Genomic DNA, 17652 nt, shown 5'->3' on the forward strand with positions numbered 1-17652 from the left:
AGTGAGATTACAGTGCTGTATTGAAGTGTGTAAAGGAAGCAGTGAGATTACAGTGCTGTATTGAAGTGTGTAAAGGAAGCAGTGAGATTACAGTGCTGTATTGAAGTGTGTAAAGGAAGCAGTGAGATTACAGTGCTGTATTGAAGTGTGTAAAGGAAGCAGTGAGATTACAGTGCTGTATTGAAGTGTGTAAAGGAAGCAGTGAGATTACAGTGCTGTATTGAAGTGTGTAAAGGAAGCAGTGAGATTACAGTGCTGTATTGAAGTGTGTAAAGGAAGCAGTGAGATTACAGTGCTGTATTGAAGTGTGTAAAGGAAGCAGTGAGATTACAGTGCTGTATTGAAGTGTGTAAAGGAAGCAGTGAGATTACAGTGCTGTATTGAAGTGTGTAAAGGAAGCAGTGAGATTACAGTGCTGTATTGAAGTGTGTAAAGGAAGCAGTGAGATTACAGTGCTGTATTGAAGTGTGTAAAGGAAGCAGTGAGATTACAGTGCTGTATTGAAGTGTGTAAAGGAAGCAGTGAGATTACAGTGCTGTATTGAAGTGTGTAAAGGAAGCAGTGAGATTACAGTGCTGTATTGAAGTGTGTAAAGGAAGCAGTGAGATTACAGTGCTGTATTGAAGTGTGTAAAGGAAGCAGTGAGATTACAGTGCTGTATTGAAGTGTGTAAAGGAAGCAGTGAGATTACAGTGCTGTATTGAAGTGTGTAAAGGAAGCAGTGAGATTACAGTGCTGTGAAGTGTGTAAAGGAAGCAGTGAGATTACAGTGCTGTATTGAAGTGTGTAAAGGAAGCAGTGAGATTACAGTGCAGTGAGATTACAGTGCTGTATTGAAGTGTGTAAAGGAAGCAGTGAGATTACAGTGCTGTATTGAAGTGTGTAAAGGAAGCAGTGAGATTACAGTGCAGATTACAGTGCTGTATTGAAGTGTGTAAAGGAAGCAGTGAGATTACAGTGCTGTATTGAAGTGTGTAAAGGAAGCAGTGAGGTTACAGTGCTGTATTGAAGTGTGTAAAGGAAGCAGTGAGATTACAGATGCTGTATTGAAGTGTGTAAAGGAAGCAGTGAGATTACAGTGCTGTATTGAAGTGTGTAAAGGAGTGAGCAGTATTGAGATTACAGTGCTGTATTGAAGTGTGTAAAGGAAGCAGTGAGATTACAGTGCTGTATTGAAGTGTGTAAAGGAAGCAGTGAGATTACAGTGCTGTATTGAAGTGTGTAAAGGAAGCAGTGAGATTACAGTGCTGTATTGAAGTGTGTAAAGGAAGCAGTGAGATTACAGTGCTGTATTGAAGTGTGTAAAGGAAGCAGTGAGGTTACAGTGCTGTATTGAAGTGTGTAAAGGAAGCAGTAAGGTTACAGTGCTGTATTGAAGTTTGTTGGTGTTAAAATAAAGGACAACTAGTACTCCAGTCCAGTAGGTGGCGACAATAAGTCCTGTTGGTGGATTCGACATGCTAATAAAGCACAGGTGTAAGAACTCCATAGTATCTTATATTTAACTGCTAACCTGTAAAATAGCAGCTTGTGTTACAGTGTTGACATTTACATTCCTGGGTTATAGCAGGAAGGTGACGGGAGTCGAGTCGAGTCGAGTCGAGTCGGGGGGGGGTGTTCCAACCTGCGCGCATGTTTCACTGGGGACGGATTTATTTGCTGTACACCGTCAATGTTTTGATTGTTACACGAAGTGCGTACGGACTAGAGCAGGCTCGCCATCGACTGCTTCCAAAAAACCTGTGCGCACAGCAAGCGGCGGCCGGTGAATGTCTGCCGTGGCTCTGTGTCGCACCTGGCTCTTCACACCCTGCCTGTTCGGGAGACCCGCCAGCTCGCTCGCATCGCGCCCGGGAATGGACAGCATGGGCCCGGGGGTAACTCGCTCGGCTCTGGAGAGCCTGCCGTTTGACAACCAGGCGCTGCAGAGGCTGCCCCTCGACAGCTCCGAGGAGCCCGGCCAGAGGACGGTGCGGGGCGCCTGCTTCTCACGGGTCCGCCCGCAGCCCGTGGCAAACCCCCGCTTCGTGGCCGTGTCCGCTCCGGCGCTCGCCTTGCTTGGGCTGGATGCGGAGATGGTGATGCGGGACCCGCGCGGCCCGGAGTACCTGAGCGGCTCCCGGATACTGCCAGGCTCAGAGCCTGCTGCTCACTGCTACTGCGGGCACCAGTTCGGGCACTTCGCCGGACAGCTGGGAGACGGGGCGGCGTGTTACCTGGGAGAGGTGCGGGCTCCGGCTCTGCGCCCTCCAGGTGAGCTTGATCCGAGTCCGTGCGGGCGCTGGGAGATCCAGCTAAAGGGGGCCGGACTCACGCCGTATTCCAGGTACCGCTAACAACTCTGCTGCAATTACAAATACAGCATTATAACACGCAGTAGCGCTGATCTTGATGGGATGTAATTGAACTCTATTGTATTAAATGAAAATCAAGATTCTGATGATACCAGCCGATCTAACAAAATTCCGCGCGCTGTGTCACCATGGCAGCACTTGGTGAACTTCGACAGTGCATGGCAACAGCGTCGCTATCGGGCTCATTCAGTTAAGCGAGTTTCAGGACTGAGCCCCACGTTGTTAAAGTCTCCACTGTGTTACAGTGTGATGCAGAGTCACCCTGTCGAGTGATGTATTTATATTGCTGAGACGGAGGAGACATCAAGCCGAGGTCCTATTGGAAGTGACTCTGCAGCAGCAGCAGTTGATGCGCAGCCCCCCACCCTAGCCTCTAAGTCGCTTTGGATAAGAGTGTCTTCCAACTGACTTAATAATACACACACACACACACACACACACACACACACACACACACACACACACACACACACACACACACACACACACACACGCACACCCCTCTCTAAACCGCCTGGTAAGGGGCAGGGGCAATAAGTGAGGGTGGCGGTATAGCAAGGGACAAAAAAAACACACACACACACACACACAACCCCCATTGTTTGCAATAAATTAAAACGTTTTATTTTGTTAGTTATATAATTCGTAACACAACAGCAGGTCTACTAGTGACGTGCCATCGTTTCCCATCTGTATGAAACATACATGGTTACTTTTGAGGAACAGTTTATACTTATTATTATTATTATTATTATTATTATTATTATTATTAATAACATCAATTTAGTATCAAATCACCCAAACAACAATTCCATAAAAACAAAGCGTACGGCTTTTTGTTTGTTTGTTGGTCATTTGCATGTTTGTGGCACGAGGTAAGGCTGCTGAAACCTGCCCCCATTGAACGATGCCGACTGTTTATTTCACAAAGCAATTCAAGCTCAACCGCATTATTTTTTAAGCAGTTAAAAACCCACAAACACTCAAACGAAAAGTAATTAAAAAACAAAACAAAAAACAAAAACGATTCTGCTGTTTACAAAACGGATGCTTTAGTTTGTCAGTCTTCATTTGTGCAAAACTTGCACGCAAACAAACAAACCTTTGCCATACCTTTTTTAACTGGTTTTTAGTCACTTATTTTAGTCTGCGTCAAGCCTTTTTCATGTTAACCAAATCGACCAAATGATACAAATGGCAAAATCGTAGATGAAGAAAAAAAAATAGCAAATATATTAAATGATTACTTTTTACAAAGGAAGATACTGACAACATGCCCCACATGTCATCCAGTTCCTATCCATTTTTAAATAACTTTAGCATAACTGAGGCAGAAGTGTTAAAGGGACTAGGAGCTCTTAAAATAAACAAATCCCCTGGGCCGGATGAGATAAGAACATAAGAACATAAGAAAGTTTACAAACGAGAGGAGGCCATTCGGCCCATCTTGCTCGTTTGGTTGTTAGTAGCTTATTGATCCCAGAATCTCATCAAGCAGCTTCTTGAAGGATCCCAGGGTGTCAGCTTCAACAACATTACTGGGGAGTTGATTCCAGACCCTCACAATTCTCTGTGTAAAAAAGTGTCTCCTATTTTCTGTTCTGAATGCCCCTTTGTCTAAACTCCATTTGTGACCCCTGGTCCTTGTTTCTTTTTTCAGGCTGAAAAAGTCCCTTGGGTCGACACTGTCAATACCTTTTAGAATTTTGAATGCTTGAATTAGGTCGCCACGTAGTCTTCTTTGTTCAAGACTGAACAGATTCAATTCTTTTAGCCTGTCTGCATATGACATGCCTTTTAAGCCCGGAATAATTCTGGTCGCTCTTCTTTGCACTCTTTCTAGAGCAGCAATATCTTTTTGAATCCCAACTGCGTTCAGTTTGAGAATTAATCTTTTGTGCGGGACTTTGTCAAAAGCTTTCTGGAAATCTAAATAAACCATGTCATATGCTTTGCAATTATCCATTATCAATGTTGCATCCTCAAAAAAATCAAGCAAGTTAGTTAGACACGATCTCCCTTTCCTAAAACCATGTTGACTGTCTCCCAGGACCCTGTTACCATATAGGTAATTTTCCATTTTGGATCTTATTATAGTTTCCATAAGTTTGCCTATAATAGAAGTCAGGCTTACTGGTCTGTAGTTACCTGGTTCAGTTTTGTTTCCCTTTTTGTGGATCAGTATTATGTTTGCAATTTTCCAGTCTGTCGGTACCACCCCTGTGTCAAGAGACTGCTGCATGATCTTGGTTAGCGGTTTGTAAATTACTTCTTTCATTTCTTTGAGTACTACTGGGAGGATCTCATCCGGCCCAAGGGATTTGTTTATTTTAAGAGCTTATCCCAGTAGTTCCTCCATCACACACGTTATACAGAGTAGTGTTCAAAACCGTGGAGCACCTTGCTAAAAAATACCTCTGGAAGCTGTAAACAACACTGGAAAGTAAGCACAGTCTGCATTGTAAAGAAGCAGAGTGCACAGATCGCTGAACTATAAGAATGCAGGAACCATCCTTATAATCAACAGTAGTTTAAACAGTGTTTTTCAGAGATTATGCGCAGTGAGCCGACGACACCAAGGCCGACCTTAGCCCCCCCCCCCCCATAGCTGTGCTGTGGGATTGTCACATTGCTGTGGTTTGAGAGCTGTGCTGTGCGATTGTCACAGTGCTGTGGTTTGAGAGCTGTGCTGTGCGATTGTCACAGTGCTGTGGTTTGAGAGCTGTGCTGTGCGATTGTCACAGTGCTGTGGTTTGAGAGCTGTGCTGTGCGATTGTCACAGTGCTGTGGTTTATGTTGCAGGCAGGCGGACGGCAGGAAGGTGCTGCGCTCCAGTATCCGGGAGTTTCTGTGCAGCGAGGCCATGTTTCACCTGGGGATCCCCACAACGCGCGCCGGCTCCTGCGTCACCTCAGACTCCCGCGTGCTGAGAGACGTCTTCTACAGCGGGGAGCCCCGGAGCGAGAGGAGCACTGTGGTACTGCGCATTGCACCCTCCTTCATCAGGTAACCTCTGCATCAGTGTCTCTTTGTCAGGGTCGGTAGGGTTGAGGCTGTGTGTGTGTGTCTCAACAGTTTTCAGGTTGTGTGTGTGTGTGTGTTAGAGACTCTCAGTAGTTCAGTGTGAGAGAGACTCTCAGTAGTTTTCAGTATGTGTGAGAGACTCAGTAGTTTTCAGTGTGTGTGTGTGAGAGACACTCAGTAGTTCAGTGTGTGAGAGAGACTCTCAGTAATTTTCAGTGTGTGTGAGAGTCAGTAGTTTTCAGTGTTGTGTGTGTGAGAGACTCTCAGTAGTTCAGTATGTGTGAGAGAGACTCTCAGTAGTTCAGTGTGTGTGTGAGAGACTCTCAGTAGTTTTCAGTGTGTGTGAGAGACTCAGTAGTTTTCAGTGTGTGTGTGTGAGAGAGACTCTCAGTAGTTCAGTGTGTGTGTGAGAGAGACTCTCAGTAGTTTTCAGTGTGTGTGAGAGACTCAGTAGTTTTCAGTGTGTGTGTGTGTGTGAGAGACTCTCAGTAGTTCAGTGTGTGTGAGAGACTCTCAGTAGTTTTCAGTGTGTGTGTGTGTGAGAGAGTCTCTCAGTAGTTCAGTGTGTGAGAGAGACTCTCAGTAATTTTCAGTATGTGTGAGAGACTCAGTAGTTTTCAGTGTGTGTGTGAGAGAGACTCTCAGTAGTTCAGTGTGTGAGAGAGACTCTCAGTAGTTTTCAGTATGTGTGAGAGACTCAGTAGTTTTCAGTGTGTGTGTGTGAGAGAGACTCTCAGTAGTTCAGTGTGTGTGTGTGAGTGACTCTCAGTAGTTCAGTGTGTGAGAGAGACTCTCAGTAGTTTTCAGTGTGTGTGTGTGAGAGACTCTCAGTAGTTTTCAGTGTGTGAGAGACTCAGTAGTTTTCAGTGTGTGTGTGAGAGAGACTCTCAGTAGTTCAGTGTGTGAGAGAGACTCTCAGTAGTTTTCAGTATGTGTGAGAGACTCAGTAGTTTTCAGTGTGTGTGTGTGAGAGAGACTCTCAGTAGTTCAGTGTGTGTGTGAGTGACTCTCAGTAGTTCAGTGTGTGAGAGAGACTCTCTGTAGTTTTCAGTGTGTGTGTGTGAGAGACTCTCAGTAGTTCAGTGTGTGTGAGAGACTCTCAGTAGTTCAGTGTGTGAGAGAGACTCTCTGTAGTTTTCAGTGTGTGTGTGTGAGAGACTCTCAGTAGTTCACTGTGTGTGAGAGAGACTCTCAGTAGTTCACTGTGTGTGAGAGACCTTCAGTAGTTCAGTGTGTGTGAGAGACTCTCAGTAGTTTTCAGTGTGTGTGTGTGAGTGACTCTCAGTAGTTCAGTGTGTGAGAGAGACTCTCAGTAGTTTTCAGTATGTGTGAGAGACTCGGTAGTTTTCAGTGTGTGTGTGTGAGAGAGACTCTCAGTAGTTCAGTGTGTGAGAGAGACTCTCAGTAGTTCAGTGTGTGTGTGAGAGACTCTCAGTAGTTCACTGTGTGTGAGAGAGACTCTCAGTAGTTCGTGTGTGTGAGAGACCTTCAGTAGTTCAGTGTGTGTGAGAGACTCTCAGTAGTTTTCAGTGTGTGTGAGAGACTCTCAGTAATTTGTGTGTGTGTGAGAGAGACTCTCAGTAGTTCAGTGTGTGAGAGAGACTCTCAGTAGTTTTCAGTGTGTGTGAGAGAGACTCAGTAGTTTTCAGTGTGTGTGAGAGACTCAGTAGTTTTCAGTGTGTGTCTCAGTAGACTCAGTAGTTTTCAGTGTGTGTGTCTCAGAGACTCTCAGTAGTTTTCAGTGTGTGTGAGAGACTCTCAGTAGTTTTCAGTGTGTGTGTGAGACTCAGTAGTTTTCAGTGTGTGTGTGTGAGAGAGACTCGGTAGTTTTCAGTGTGTGTGACTCAGTAGTTTTCAGTGTGTGTCTGAGACTCAGTAGTTTTCAGTGTGTGAGAGACTCAGTAGTTTTCAATGTGTGTGTGAGAGACTCAGTAGTTTTCAGTGTGTGTGAGTGAGAGACTCTCAGTAGTTTTCATGTGTGTGTGAGAGACTCAGTAGTTTTCATGTGTGTGTGAGAGACTCTCAGTAGTTTTCATGTGTGTGTGAGAGACTCAGTAGTTTTCAGTGTGTGAGAGACTCAGTAGTTTTCAGTGTGTGAGAGACTCAGTAGTTTTCAATGTGTGTGTGTGAGACTCTTAGTAGTTTTCAGTGTGTGAGAGACTCAGTAGTTTTCAATGTGTGTGTGTGAGACTCTTAGTAGTTTTCAGTGTGTGTGAGAGACTCAGTAGTTTTCAATGTGTGTGTGTGAGACTCAGTAGTTTTCAGTGTGTGTGTGTGAGAGAGACTCGGTAGATTTCAGTGTGTGTGACTCAGTAGTTTTCAGTGTGTGTCTCTCAGTAGTTTTCAGTGTGTGTGAGAGACTCAGTAGTTTTCAATGTGTGTGTGTGAGACTCTTAGTAGTTTTCAGTGTGTGTGAGACTCAGTAGTTTTCAATGTGTGTGTGAGAGACTCAGTAGTTTTGTGTGTGAGAGACTCAGTAGTTTTCAATGTGTGTGTGTGAGACTCTTAGTAGTTTTCAGTGTGTGAGAGACTCAGTAGTTTTCAATGTGTGTGTGTGAGACTCTTAGTAGTTTTCAGTGTGTGAGAGACTCAGTAGTTTTCAATGTGTGTGTGTGAGACTCTTAGTAGTTTTCAGTGTGTGAGAGACTCAGTAGTTTTCAATGTGTGTGTGTGAGAGAGACTCAGTAGTTTTCAGTGTGTGTGAGAGACTCAGTAGTTTTCAATGTGTGTGTGTGAGACTCTTAGTAGTTTTCAGCGTGTGTGACTCTCACAGCAGTTTTCAGTGTGTGCGTTTAACTCCCATGTCTCTCTCAGGTTCGGCTCCTTCGAGATCTTCAAGCCGGAGGATGAGCTGACGGGCCGGCAGGGCCCCAGTGTGGGTCGGAATGACATCCGGATACAGCTGCTGGATTACGTCATCGACACGTTCTACCCTGAGATCCAGCGGGCCTACACACAGGACCGGGTTGAGAGGAACACAGCCTTCTTCAGAGAGGTGAGAGGGGGCAGTCTGAAGCTGCCGTAGATTCCCTGAGGGATGTTCCAACAGGACTACTGTATGAATGTACACCACTCCCTGGAGTGCAGTGCATACACTGCACTTCATCACTAGCCCAGTGTGACCCTGCCTCTCTCCTCCCCAGGTGACCCTGCGCACCGCGCGCCTGGTGGCTCAGTGGCAGTGTGTGGGGTTCTGTCACGGGGTGCTGAACACAGACAACATGAGCATCCTGGGGCTCACTGTGGACTATGGGCCCTTCGGCTTCATGGACAGGTCAGGGAGCCCTGGAGTATCCCTTCCCTTTCTCCCCGAGCCACCCTATCTACCTGCCACGCAGACGCTGCTAGACTTCCATTGTTGTTCTTGTTTGTACCCCGAACCCTAACCCCAGCTCGCTGTTCCAGTGGAGGCACTAGCCAGCTTGATCTGCATTGTTAGGATTTGATCATCTGTTGCAGCTTCTGCTATACAAACATAACTGACAAATGTACTTCCAGCAGAGCTGCAGGGTGTGAATAATGATGATGTTGATGATGATGATGATGAAGTGACTGTCTGCCTGCAGGTTCGACCCAGACTTTGTGTGCAATGCGTCGGACAGCGGGGGGCGCTACTCCTACAGCGCTCAGCCGGAGGTGTGCCGCTGGAACCTGGGCAAGCTGGCGGAGGCGCTGGACCCTGAGCTGCCCCCCGAGAGAGCCCAGGCTGTGCTGGAGGAATTCGAAGCCGAGTTCAACTCACACTACCTCTCCATCATGAGGAGGAAACTGGGGCTTCTGAGGAAGGAGCTGCCTGAGGACAAGCAGCTCATCACACTGCTGCTAAAGACCATGCACAGCACAGGTGAGAGAGAGACACCATGCACAGCACAGGTGAGAGAGAGACACCATGCACAGCACAGGTGAGAGAGAGACACCATGCACAGCACAGGTGAGAGATACGGACACCATGCACAGCACAGGTGAGAGAGAGGCACCATGCACAGCACAGGTGAGAGAGAGACACCATGCACAGCACAGGTGAGAGATACGGACACCATGCACAGCACAGGTGAGAGATACGGACACCATGCACAGCACAGGTGAGAGAGAGATACCATGCACAGCACAGGTGAGAGAGAGACACCATGCACAGCACAGGTGAGAGATACAGACACCATGCACAGCACAGGTGAGAGATACGGACACCATGCACAGCACAGGTGAGAGATAGGGACACCATGCACAGCACAGGTGAGAGATAGGGACACCATGCACAGCACAGGTGAGAGATACGGACACCATGCACAGCACAGGTGAGAGATAGGGACACCATGCACAGCACAGGTGAGAGATAGGGACACCATGCACAGCACAGGTGAGAGAGAGACACCATGCACAGCACAGGTGAGAGATACGGACACCATGCACAGCACAGGTGAGAGATACGGACACCATGCACAGCACAGGTGAGAGAGAGACACCATGCACAGCACAGGTGAGAGATACGGACACCATGCACAGCACAGGTGATAGAGAGACACCATGCACAGCACAGGTGAGAGAGAGACACCATGCACAGCACAGGTGAGAGATACAGACACCATGCACAGCACAGGTGAGAGAGAGACACCATGCACAGCACAGGTGAGAGAGAGACACCATGCACAGCACAGGTGAGAGATACGGACACCATGCACAGCACAGGTGAGAGAGAGACACCATGCACAGCACAGGTGAGAGAGAGACACCATGCACAGCACAGGTGAGAGATACGGACACCATGCACAGCACAGGTGAGAGATACGGACACCATGCACAGCACAGGTGAGAGAGAGACACCATGCACAGCACAGGTGAGAGAGAGACACCATGCACAGCACAGGTGAGAGATAGAGACACCATGCACAGCACAGGTGAGAGATACAGACACCATGCACAGCACAGGTGAGAGAGACGGACACCATGCACAGCACAGGTGAGAGAGAGACACCATGCACAGCACAGGTGAGAGATACGGACACCATGCACAGCACAGGTGAGAGATACGGACACCATGCACAGCACAGGTGAGAGATACGGACACCATGCACAGCACAGGTGAGAGATACGGACACCATGCACAGCACAGGTGAGAGATAGAGACACCATGCACAGCACAGGTGAGAGATAGGGACACCATGCACAGCACAGGTGAGAGATAGGGACACCATGCACAGCACAGGTGAGAGATACGGACACCATGCACAGCACAGGTGAGAGATACGGACACCATGCACAGCACAGGTGAGAGATACGGACACCATGCACAGCACAGGTGAGAGAGAGACACCATGCACAGCACAGGTGAGAGATAGAGACACCATGCACAGCACAGGTGAGAGATACGGACACCATGCACAGCACAGGTGAGAGATACGGACACCATGCACAGCACAGGTGAGAGATAGGGACACCATGCACAGCACAGGTGAGAGATAGACACCATGCACAGCACAGGTGAGAGATACGGACACCATGCACAGCACAGGTGAGAGAGAGACACCATGCACAGCACAGGTGAGAGAGAGACACCATGCACAGCACAGGTGAGAGATACGGACACCATGCACAGCACAGGTGAGAGATAGGGACACCATGCACAGCACAGGTGAGAGATACGGACACCATGCACAGCACAGGTGAGAGATACGGACACCATGCACAGCACAGGTGAGAGATACGGACACCATGCACAGCACAGGTGAGAGAGAGACACCATGCACAGCACAGGTGAGAGATACGGACACCATGCACAGCACAGGTGAGAAATAGAGACACCATGCACAGCACAGGTGAGAGATACAGACACCATGCACAGCACAGGTGAGAGAGAGACACCATGCACAGCACAGGTGAGAGATACAGACACCATGCACAGCACAGGTGAGAGATTGAGAGAGAGAGAGAAACCGAGAGAGAAACCGAGAGACCATGCACAGGTCAGAGAGAGGTGAGAGAGAGAGACAGACTGAGACACCGTGCACAGCACAGGTGAGAGATTGAGAGAGAGAGAAACAGAGAGAGAGACCGAGAGACCATGCACAGGTCAGAGAGAGGTGAGAGAGAGAGACAGACTGAGACACAGTGCACAGTACAGGTGAGAGAGAGAGTCAGAGAGGCACCATGCACAGCACAGAGAGAGGTGAGAGAGAGAGACAGAGAGGCACCATGCACAGCACAGAGGAGGGAGGCTCCAGACGGCACTGTTGAGGTTCTGGTTACATCTCTGCTTCTCGGTGAAGCTGGGGATTGACTGTTTTCCAAATCTAGGATACCACCTAATGCACAGTTGTGTAGAACGTATTCCAGGGATAGAAATACGACTCCCATTACATAGCAGGTTTATCCATTCTTGGTTTTACTATCTAATAAAACACACCTGAGCTTGTTACCTAACTCTACATGAATTTGTGCATGTCTGAGGTGTATGACTTTTGGAAGTGACATCGCAGTGTAAGCTTGTAGCTGTTCAAAGCAATAAGTGGGTCCCCTCACTGGCAATGGGAACACGATGCAAGCATGCATAGTCTGATTGGATACAAACAGGAGCAAACGAAGAGAGGCTTTTTACTTTATAAGTTTCCAATCTCTGGCGCCCCCTGCAGGAGCTGACTTCTCCAACACGTTCCGAGCGCTGAGCCGCGTGTCGAACCCGAGCTGTGCCACGGAGAGTGGGGACAGTGAGGAGAGCGAGGTGGTCCTGCAGCAGTGCGCCTCTCTGGAGGAGCTCAGAGCAGCCCACCGGTCCGGGATGGACCCCCGGTGAGAGGGGAGAGGAAGGGGCTCTGACTGGGGCTTTTCTGAAGTGAGAGTGCAGTGACTCACACTGCTGCACACACAACTCTCTGTTATATCTTAACAATGCTTCATGCAATTCTTGGGGAGGAACAATGTGCTGAACAGGGGCCTGGCTACTGCTCATTGAACTGATCCTATTGTTAATTGAGAGCAGTTCTGGGTGCAGGATTAGTGTAAGCTTCTAACCCCCTCAGTATTGTGATAGATAGCGTGTGTTCTGGAGCTGTGCTCTACCCCCTAACCCTGCCCTGCCCTGCCCTGCCTCCACAGAGAGCTCTCCATGATCCTCACACTGGCCCAGTCAAACCCGCGCCTCTTCCAGTTCCTTAGCAGCAAGAAGGGTGTGAGCAAGGAGCTAGAGCGCATTGAGAGACTGAGCGAGCTGCAGGAGGTCACTGAGGTCGAACTCAGAGAGAGGCACTGCACACTCTGGACAGAGTGGCTGCACAAGTACAGGTAACGCCCAGCGCTCGGTACAGGTGACGCCCAGCGCTCGGTACAGGTGACGCCCAGCGCTCAGTAGAGGTGACGCCCAGCGCTCGGTACAGGTGACGCCCAGCGCTCAGTAGAGGTGACGCCCAGCGCTCGGTACAGGTGACGCCCAGCGCTCAGTAGAGGTGACGCCCAGCGCTCAGTAGAGGTGACGCCCAGCGCTCGGTACAGGTGACGCCCAGCGCTCGGTAGAGGTGACGCCCAGCGCTCGGTAGAGGTGACGCCCAGCGCTCGGTAGAGGTGACGCCCAGCGCTCGGTAGAGGTGACGCCCAGCGCTCGGTAGAGGTGACGCCCAGCGCTCGGTAGAGGTGACGCCCAGCGCTCGGTAGAGGTGACGCCCAGCGCTCGGTAGAGGTGACGCCCAGCGCTCGGTAGAGGTGACGCCCAGCGCTCGGTAGAGGTGACGCCCAGCGCTCGGTAGAGGTGACGCCCAGCGCTCGGTAGAGGTGACGCCCAGCGCTCGGTAGAGGTGACGCCCAGCGCTCGGTAGAGGTGACGCCCAGCGCTCGGTAGAGGTGACGCCCAGCGCTCGGTACAGGTGACGCCCAGCGCTCGGTAGAGGTGACGCCCAGCGCTCGGTAGAGGTGACGCCCAGCGCTCGGTAGAGGTGACGCCCAGCGTTCATTTGCCTTTGTTCATAGACAGTGATGTAAAGCGCTGTGTGTGTGTGTGTGTGTGTGCGTGTGTGTGTGTGTGTGTGTGTGTGTGTGTGTGTGTGTGTGTGTGTGTGTGTGTGTGTGTGTGTGTGTGTGTGTGTGTGTGTGTGTGTGTGTGTGTGTGTGTGTGTGTGTGTGTGTGTGTGTGTGTGTGTGTGTGTGTGTGTGTGCGTGTGTGTGTGTGTGTGTGTGTGTGTGTGTGTGTGTGTGTGTGTGTGTGTGTGTGTGTGTGTGTGTTTCTGTGAATCTGATGTGTGCAGCAGTGAGTGACTCTTAACACAGTGTGTGTCTGTCTCTCATACTCAGTGATGCGTGTGTCTCTCTCTTACACAGTGTGTTTGTGTGTGTGTGTGTTTGTCTCTCATGCACAAAGTGATGTGTGTGTTTCTCGTACAGTGTCTCTGTGTTTGTCTCATATACACAGTGATGTCTCGTACATTGTGTGTGTGTGTCTCTCTCGTACACAGTGTGTGTGTCTCTCGTACAGCAGTGTGTATGTGTCTCGTACACAGTGTGTGTGTGCGTGCATCTCTCGTACAGCAGTGTGCGTGCAGCACACACAGAGATGCAGTGGGTTGTCACTCACATCACACGTACAGCAGTGGTGTGTGTGTTCACAGAGAGCATGTCACTCACACATACAGCATGTGTGTGTGCACACGTACTCGTACAGCAGTGTGTTGTTTGTTCGTCACACGTGTGTGTGGTGCACGTCGAGAGCATGTCTCGTACACTCACACACACGTGTGTGGGTCACACAGCACAGAGCATGTCAGTCTCAAAGGAAACACGCAGTGTGTGTGTGCGTGCATCTCTCGTACAGCACGTGTGTAGTTGTGTGCATCTCTCACACACGTACGCAGTGTGCGTGTGTGTCCACACTCGTCACGCAGTGAGCATGCAGTGTGTGTGTGTGCGTGCATCTCTCGTACAGCAGTGTGTGTGTGTGTGTCTCTCGTACAGCAGTGTGTGTGTGTGTGCGTGTCTCTCGTACAGCAGTGTGTGTGTGTGTGTGTCTCTCGTACAGCAGTGTGTGTGTGCGTGCATCTCTCGTACAGCAGTGTGCGTGTGTGTGTCTCTCGTACAGCAGTGTGTGTGTGCGTGCATCTCTCGTACAGCAGTGTGCGTGTGTGTGTCTCTCGTACAGCAGTGTGCGTGTGTGTGTGTGTGTGTGCGTGCATCTCTCGTACACAGTGTGTGTGTGCGTGCGTCTCTCGTACAGCAGTGTGTGTGTGTGTGTGTGTGTGTGCATGTGTGCGTGCCTGATAATGTGACACACACAAACTGCAGAGAGCATGTCGTCACACACACACACGCACAGTGTGTGCATGTCGTCACATCACACACCACGCACGCAGAGAGCATGTGTCAACACCCACACACACAGCACAGAGCATGTCGTCCACGCACACACACACCCACCACTCATACAGCATGTGTCACACCACACACACGCTCACGTCACACGCACAGAGAGAGTGCATGTCGTCACACACACACACACACTGTGTGTGTGTGCACACACACGTAAAGCTCTGTGTGTGTGTGTGTGTGTGTGTCTCTCGTACAGCAGTGTGTGTGTGTGTGTGCGTCTCTCGTACAGCAGTGTGTGTGTGTGTGTGTGTGTCGTCTCGTACAGCAGTGTGTGTGTGTGTGTGTGTGTCTCGTACAGCAGTGTAGTACAGCAGTGTGTGTGTGTCATCTCTCGTACACGCAGTGTGTGTGTTGCGTGTCCCCATGTACAGTGTGTGTGTGTGTGTCTCTCGTACAGCAGTGTGTGTGTGTGTGTGCGTGTCTCGTACAGCAGTGTGTGTGTGTGTGTGTGTCTCGTACAGCAGTGTGTGTGTGTGTGTGCGTACTCTCGTACAGCAGTGTGTGTGTGTGTGTCTCTCGTACAGCAGTGTGTGTGTGTGTGTGGGTGGGTGTCTCTCGTACACAGTGTGTGTGTGTGCGTGCATCTCTCTTACAGCAGTGTGTGTGTGTGTGTGTCTCTCGTACAGCAGTGTGTGTGTGTGTGTGCATCTCTCGTACAGCAGTGTGTGTGTGTGTGTGTGCGTACACAGTCACGTACACACGCACACACACAACGCACGTAGAGAGTGTGTGTGTGTGTACGTACATCTGTGTGTGTGTGTCCAAACACACACAGCACACACCATCTAGCATGTCGTCACACACTCGTGTGTGTTTGTGTCACACTCACCACACACAGAGAGCATGTGTGTCACACACCACACCTAGAGAGCACGTGTCACACCGAGTGTGTGTGTGTGTGTGTGCGTGTGTCTCGTACGGCAGTGTGTGTGTGTGTGTGTGTCTCGTACACTGTGGGTGGGTGTCTCTCGTACACAGTGTGTGTGTGTGTGTGCGTGCGTCTCTCGTACAGCAGTGTGTGTGTGTGTCTCTCGTACACAGTGTGTGTGTGTGTGTGTGTCTCTAGTACACAGTGTGTGCGTGTGTGTGCGTGCGTCTCTCGTACAGCAGTGTGTGTGTTTGTCTCTCGTACACAGTGTGTGTGTGTGTGTCTCTCATACACAGTGTGTGTGTGCGTGTGTCTCTCGTACAGCAGTGTGTGCTTGTGTGTGCGTGCGTCTCTCGTACAGCAGTGTGCTCACCCTGTGTTCCTGTCCCCCTCCTATTAGGGCTCGTTTGGCTCGGGAGGCAGAGGGCGTGTCTGATATTGAGGATCTGGAGGCAGAGCGAGTAAAGGTGATGGACAGCACTAACCCCCGGTTCATCCTGAGGAACTACATTGCCCAGAATGCCATAGAGGCTGCTGAGAGTGGGGACTTCTCAGAGGTGAGTGGGGGGCTAAACACATCCAGACACATTCTTCTGGGATACCAAATCAGTGTGACTCAGCTGTACATTGCAACCAAAAAAGAACATGAAATACATTTAATTACGCCTCCCCTTCAGTGGAAAATAGCATCAGTGTCAGCAAGTTGTTGTTATGCATGGTTAGGCAGATACAGCAAGTATGAGATTTGAAGGAATGTTTATGGAGTGACTCGATTTACAGCATTCTCTCCCTCCCTCCCTCTGTCTCTCTGTATCCCTCTCAGGTGAATCGTGTTCTCAAGGTGCTGGAAAGCCCCTACAATGAGCACGCTGGGCTGCATCTCCCAGGCTTTGTGCACCAGGATGGGTCTTCAGATCGGGGCACTTCTGAAGAGGAGGGCAGTGCGGACTCTGCGTCGGCCCCCCGGAGCTGCCTGCCCTACGACAGCAAGCCCCCCGCTTGGGCCAGCGAGCTGGCTGTCACCTGATCATCGTAAAAGCCTGTCCGGGGCTCCCCTCCTCCTCTGGAGGGAAGCAGAGACCCAGGCGAGGCGCTGACAGAGGGACAGGCTGCTGCTCTGTGAAACAGGCTGGCCATCGCGGGCAGTCACAGCTGGAAACCCAACTTTTTAAAGGTAGTTTATTATATATACGTTCTTCCACATGGTGTTGTGGGGGTGAACTGTGACATGGCCACTAGCACCGGGTCACGGCTCTGACTGCCTGGACGGACCCTGCTTTTAAATGAGGGCACAGACTTCCACTCGAGTGCTGCCGAGCGGTTTGTGCCTGATGAGGATGAAGCAGCAGCAGCGTCCCTCTGAGGAATGTGCTTTAAACGTGTTCAGGGATGCAAATAAGACTCCCATTGCACAGCAGTTTGATAAGACACACCCGAGAGTGCTACCTGTACACCTTGGCTAGTCAAACTGGCAGTAAAACCTGCAATCTGTGATGCTGCTATGCTACAGGAGTCTTATTAACATCACTGGATTGCATGAATGCACAAATAAAGTATTTCCATAGTGTATAGATTCAGAAGAGGATTTCTTGCACAGCTGTTTTGCTGACAGTTAATTTTTACAGTTTAAGATTTTTAGCTTTAAAAAAAAATTCAAGTGTGTTTGTCGCTGTATGGAACAATTTATGAACAGGACATTTTTCCCAGCAGGAGCTTAAAAACAAACTAAATAAAATCTTTAAAACTAAAATGAAATCGTAGTATTTCTTGGGGCATGGTCCGTTTCTTTTTGAGTGGAAATGTTTCCTTCCGGTCGTCGTCGTTCTTCTTCTCGCCCCTCTGCTTGAGCCTCTTTATCGTCGTTCTTCTTCTCGTCCCTCTGCTTGAGCCTCTTTATCGTCGTTCTTCTTCTCGCCCCTCTGCTTGAGCCTCTTTATCGTCGTTCTTCTTCTCGCCCCTCTGCTTGAGCCTCTTTATCGTCGTTCTTCTTCTCGCCCCTCTGCTTGAGCCTCTTCTTCTCGCCCCTCTGCTTGAGCCTCTTTATCGTCGTTCTTCTTCTCGTCC

The 17652-nt window shown here is 49.5% G+C and overlaps 1 protein-coding gene across 1 annotated transcript; it reads left to right on the forward strand.

Moving 5' to 3' along the window:
- The first annotated feature begins 1472 nt into the window (after positions 1 to 1472).
- Positions 1473 to 17338, forward strand: LOC121317946 (protein adenylyltransferase SelO-1, mitochondrial-like). Its single transcript, XM_041254034.1, has 9 exons — positions 1473 to 2326; positions 5157 to 5360; positions 8193 to 8373; positions 8522 to 8652; positions 8945 to 9222; positions 12005 to 12161; positions 12468 to 12653; positions 15989 to 16145; positions 16412 to 17338. The coding sequence occupies exons 1-9, from the start codon at positions 1770 to 1772 to the stop codon at positions 16622 to 16624; spliced, it is 2064 nt and encodes a 687-aa protein (XP_041109968.1). The 5' UTR covers positions 1473 to 1769; the 3' UTR covers positions 16625 to 17338.
- The last annotated feature ends 314 nt before the right edge of the window (positions 17339 to 17652 follow it).

The sequence above is a fragment of the Polyodon spathula genome, chromosome 7, assembly GCF_017654505.1.
Source record: "Polyodon spathula isolate WHYD16114869_AA chromosome 7, ASM1765450v1, whole genome shotgun sequence".
Lineage (NCBI taxonomy): Eukaryota > Metazoa > Chordata > Actinopteri > Acipenseriformes > Polyodontidae > Polyodon > Polyodon spathula.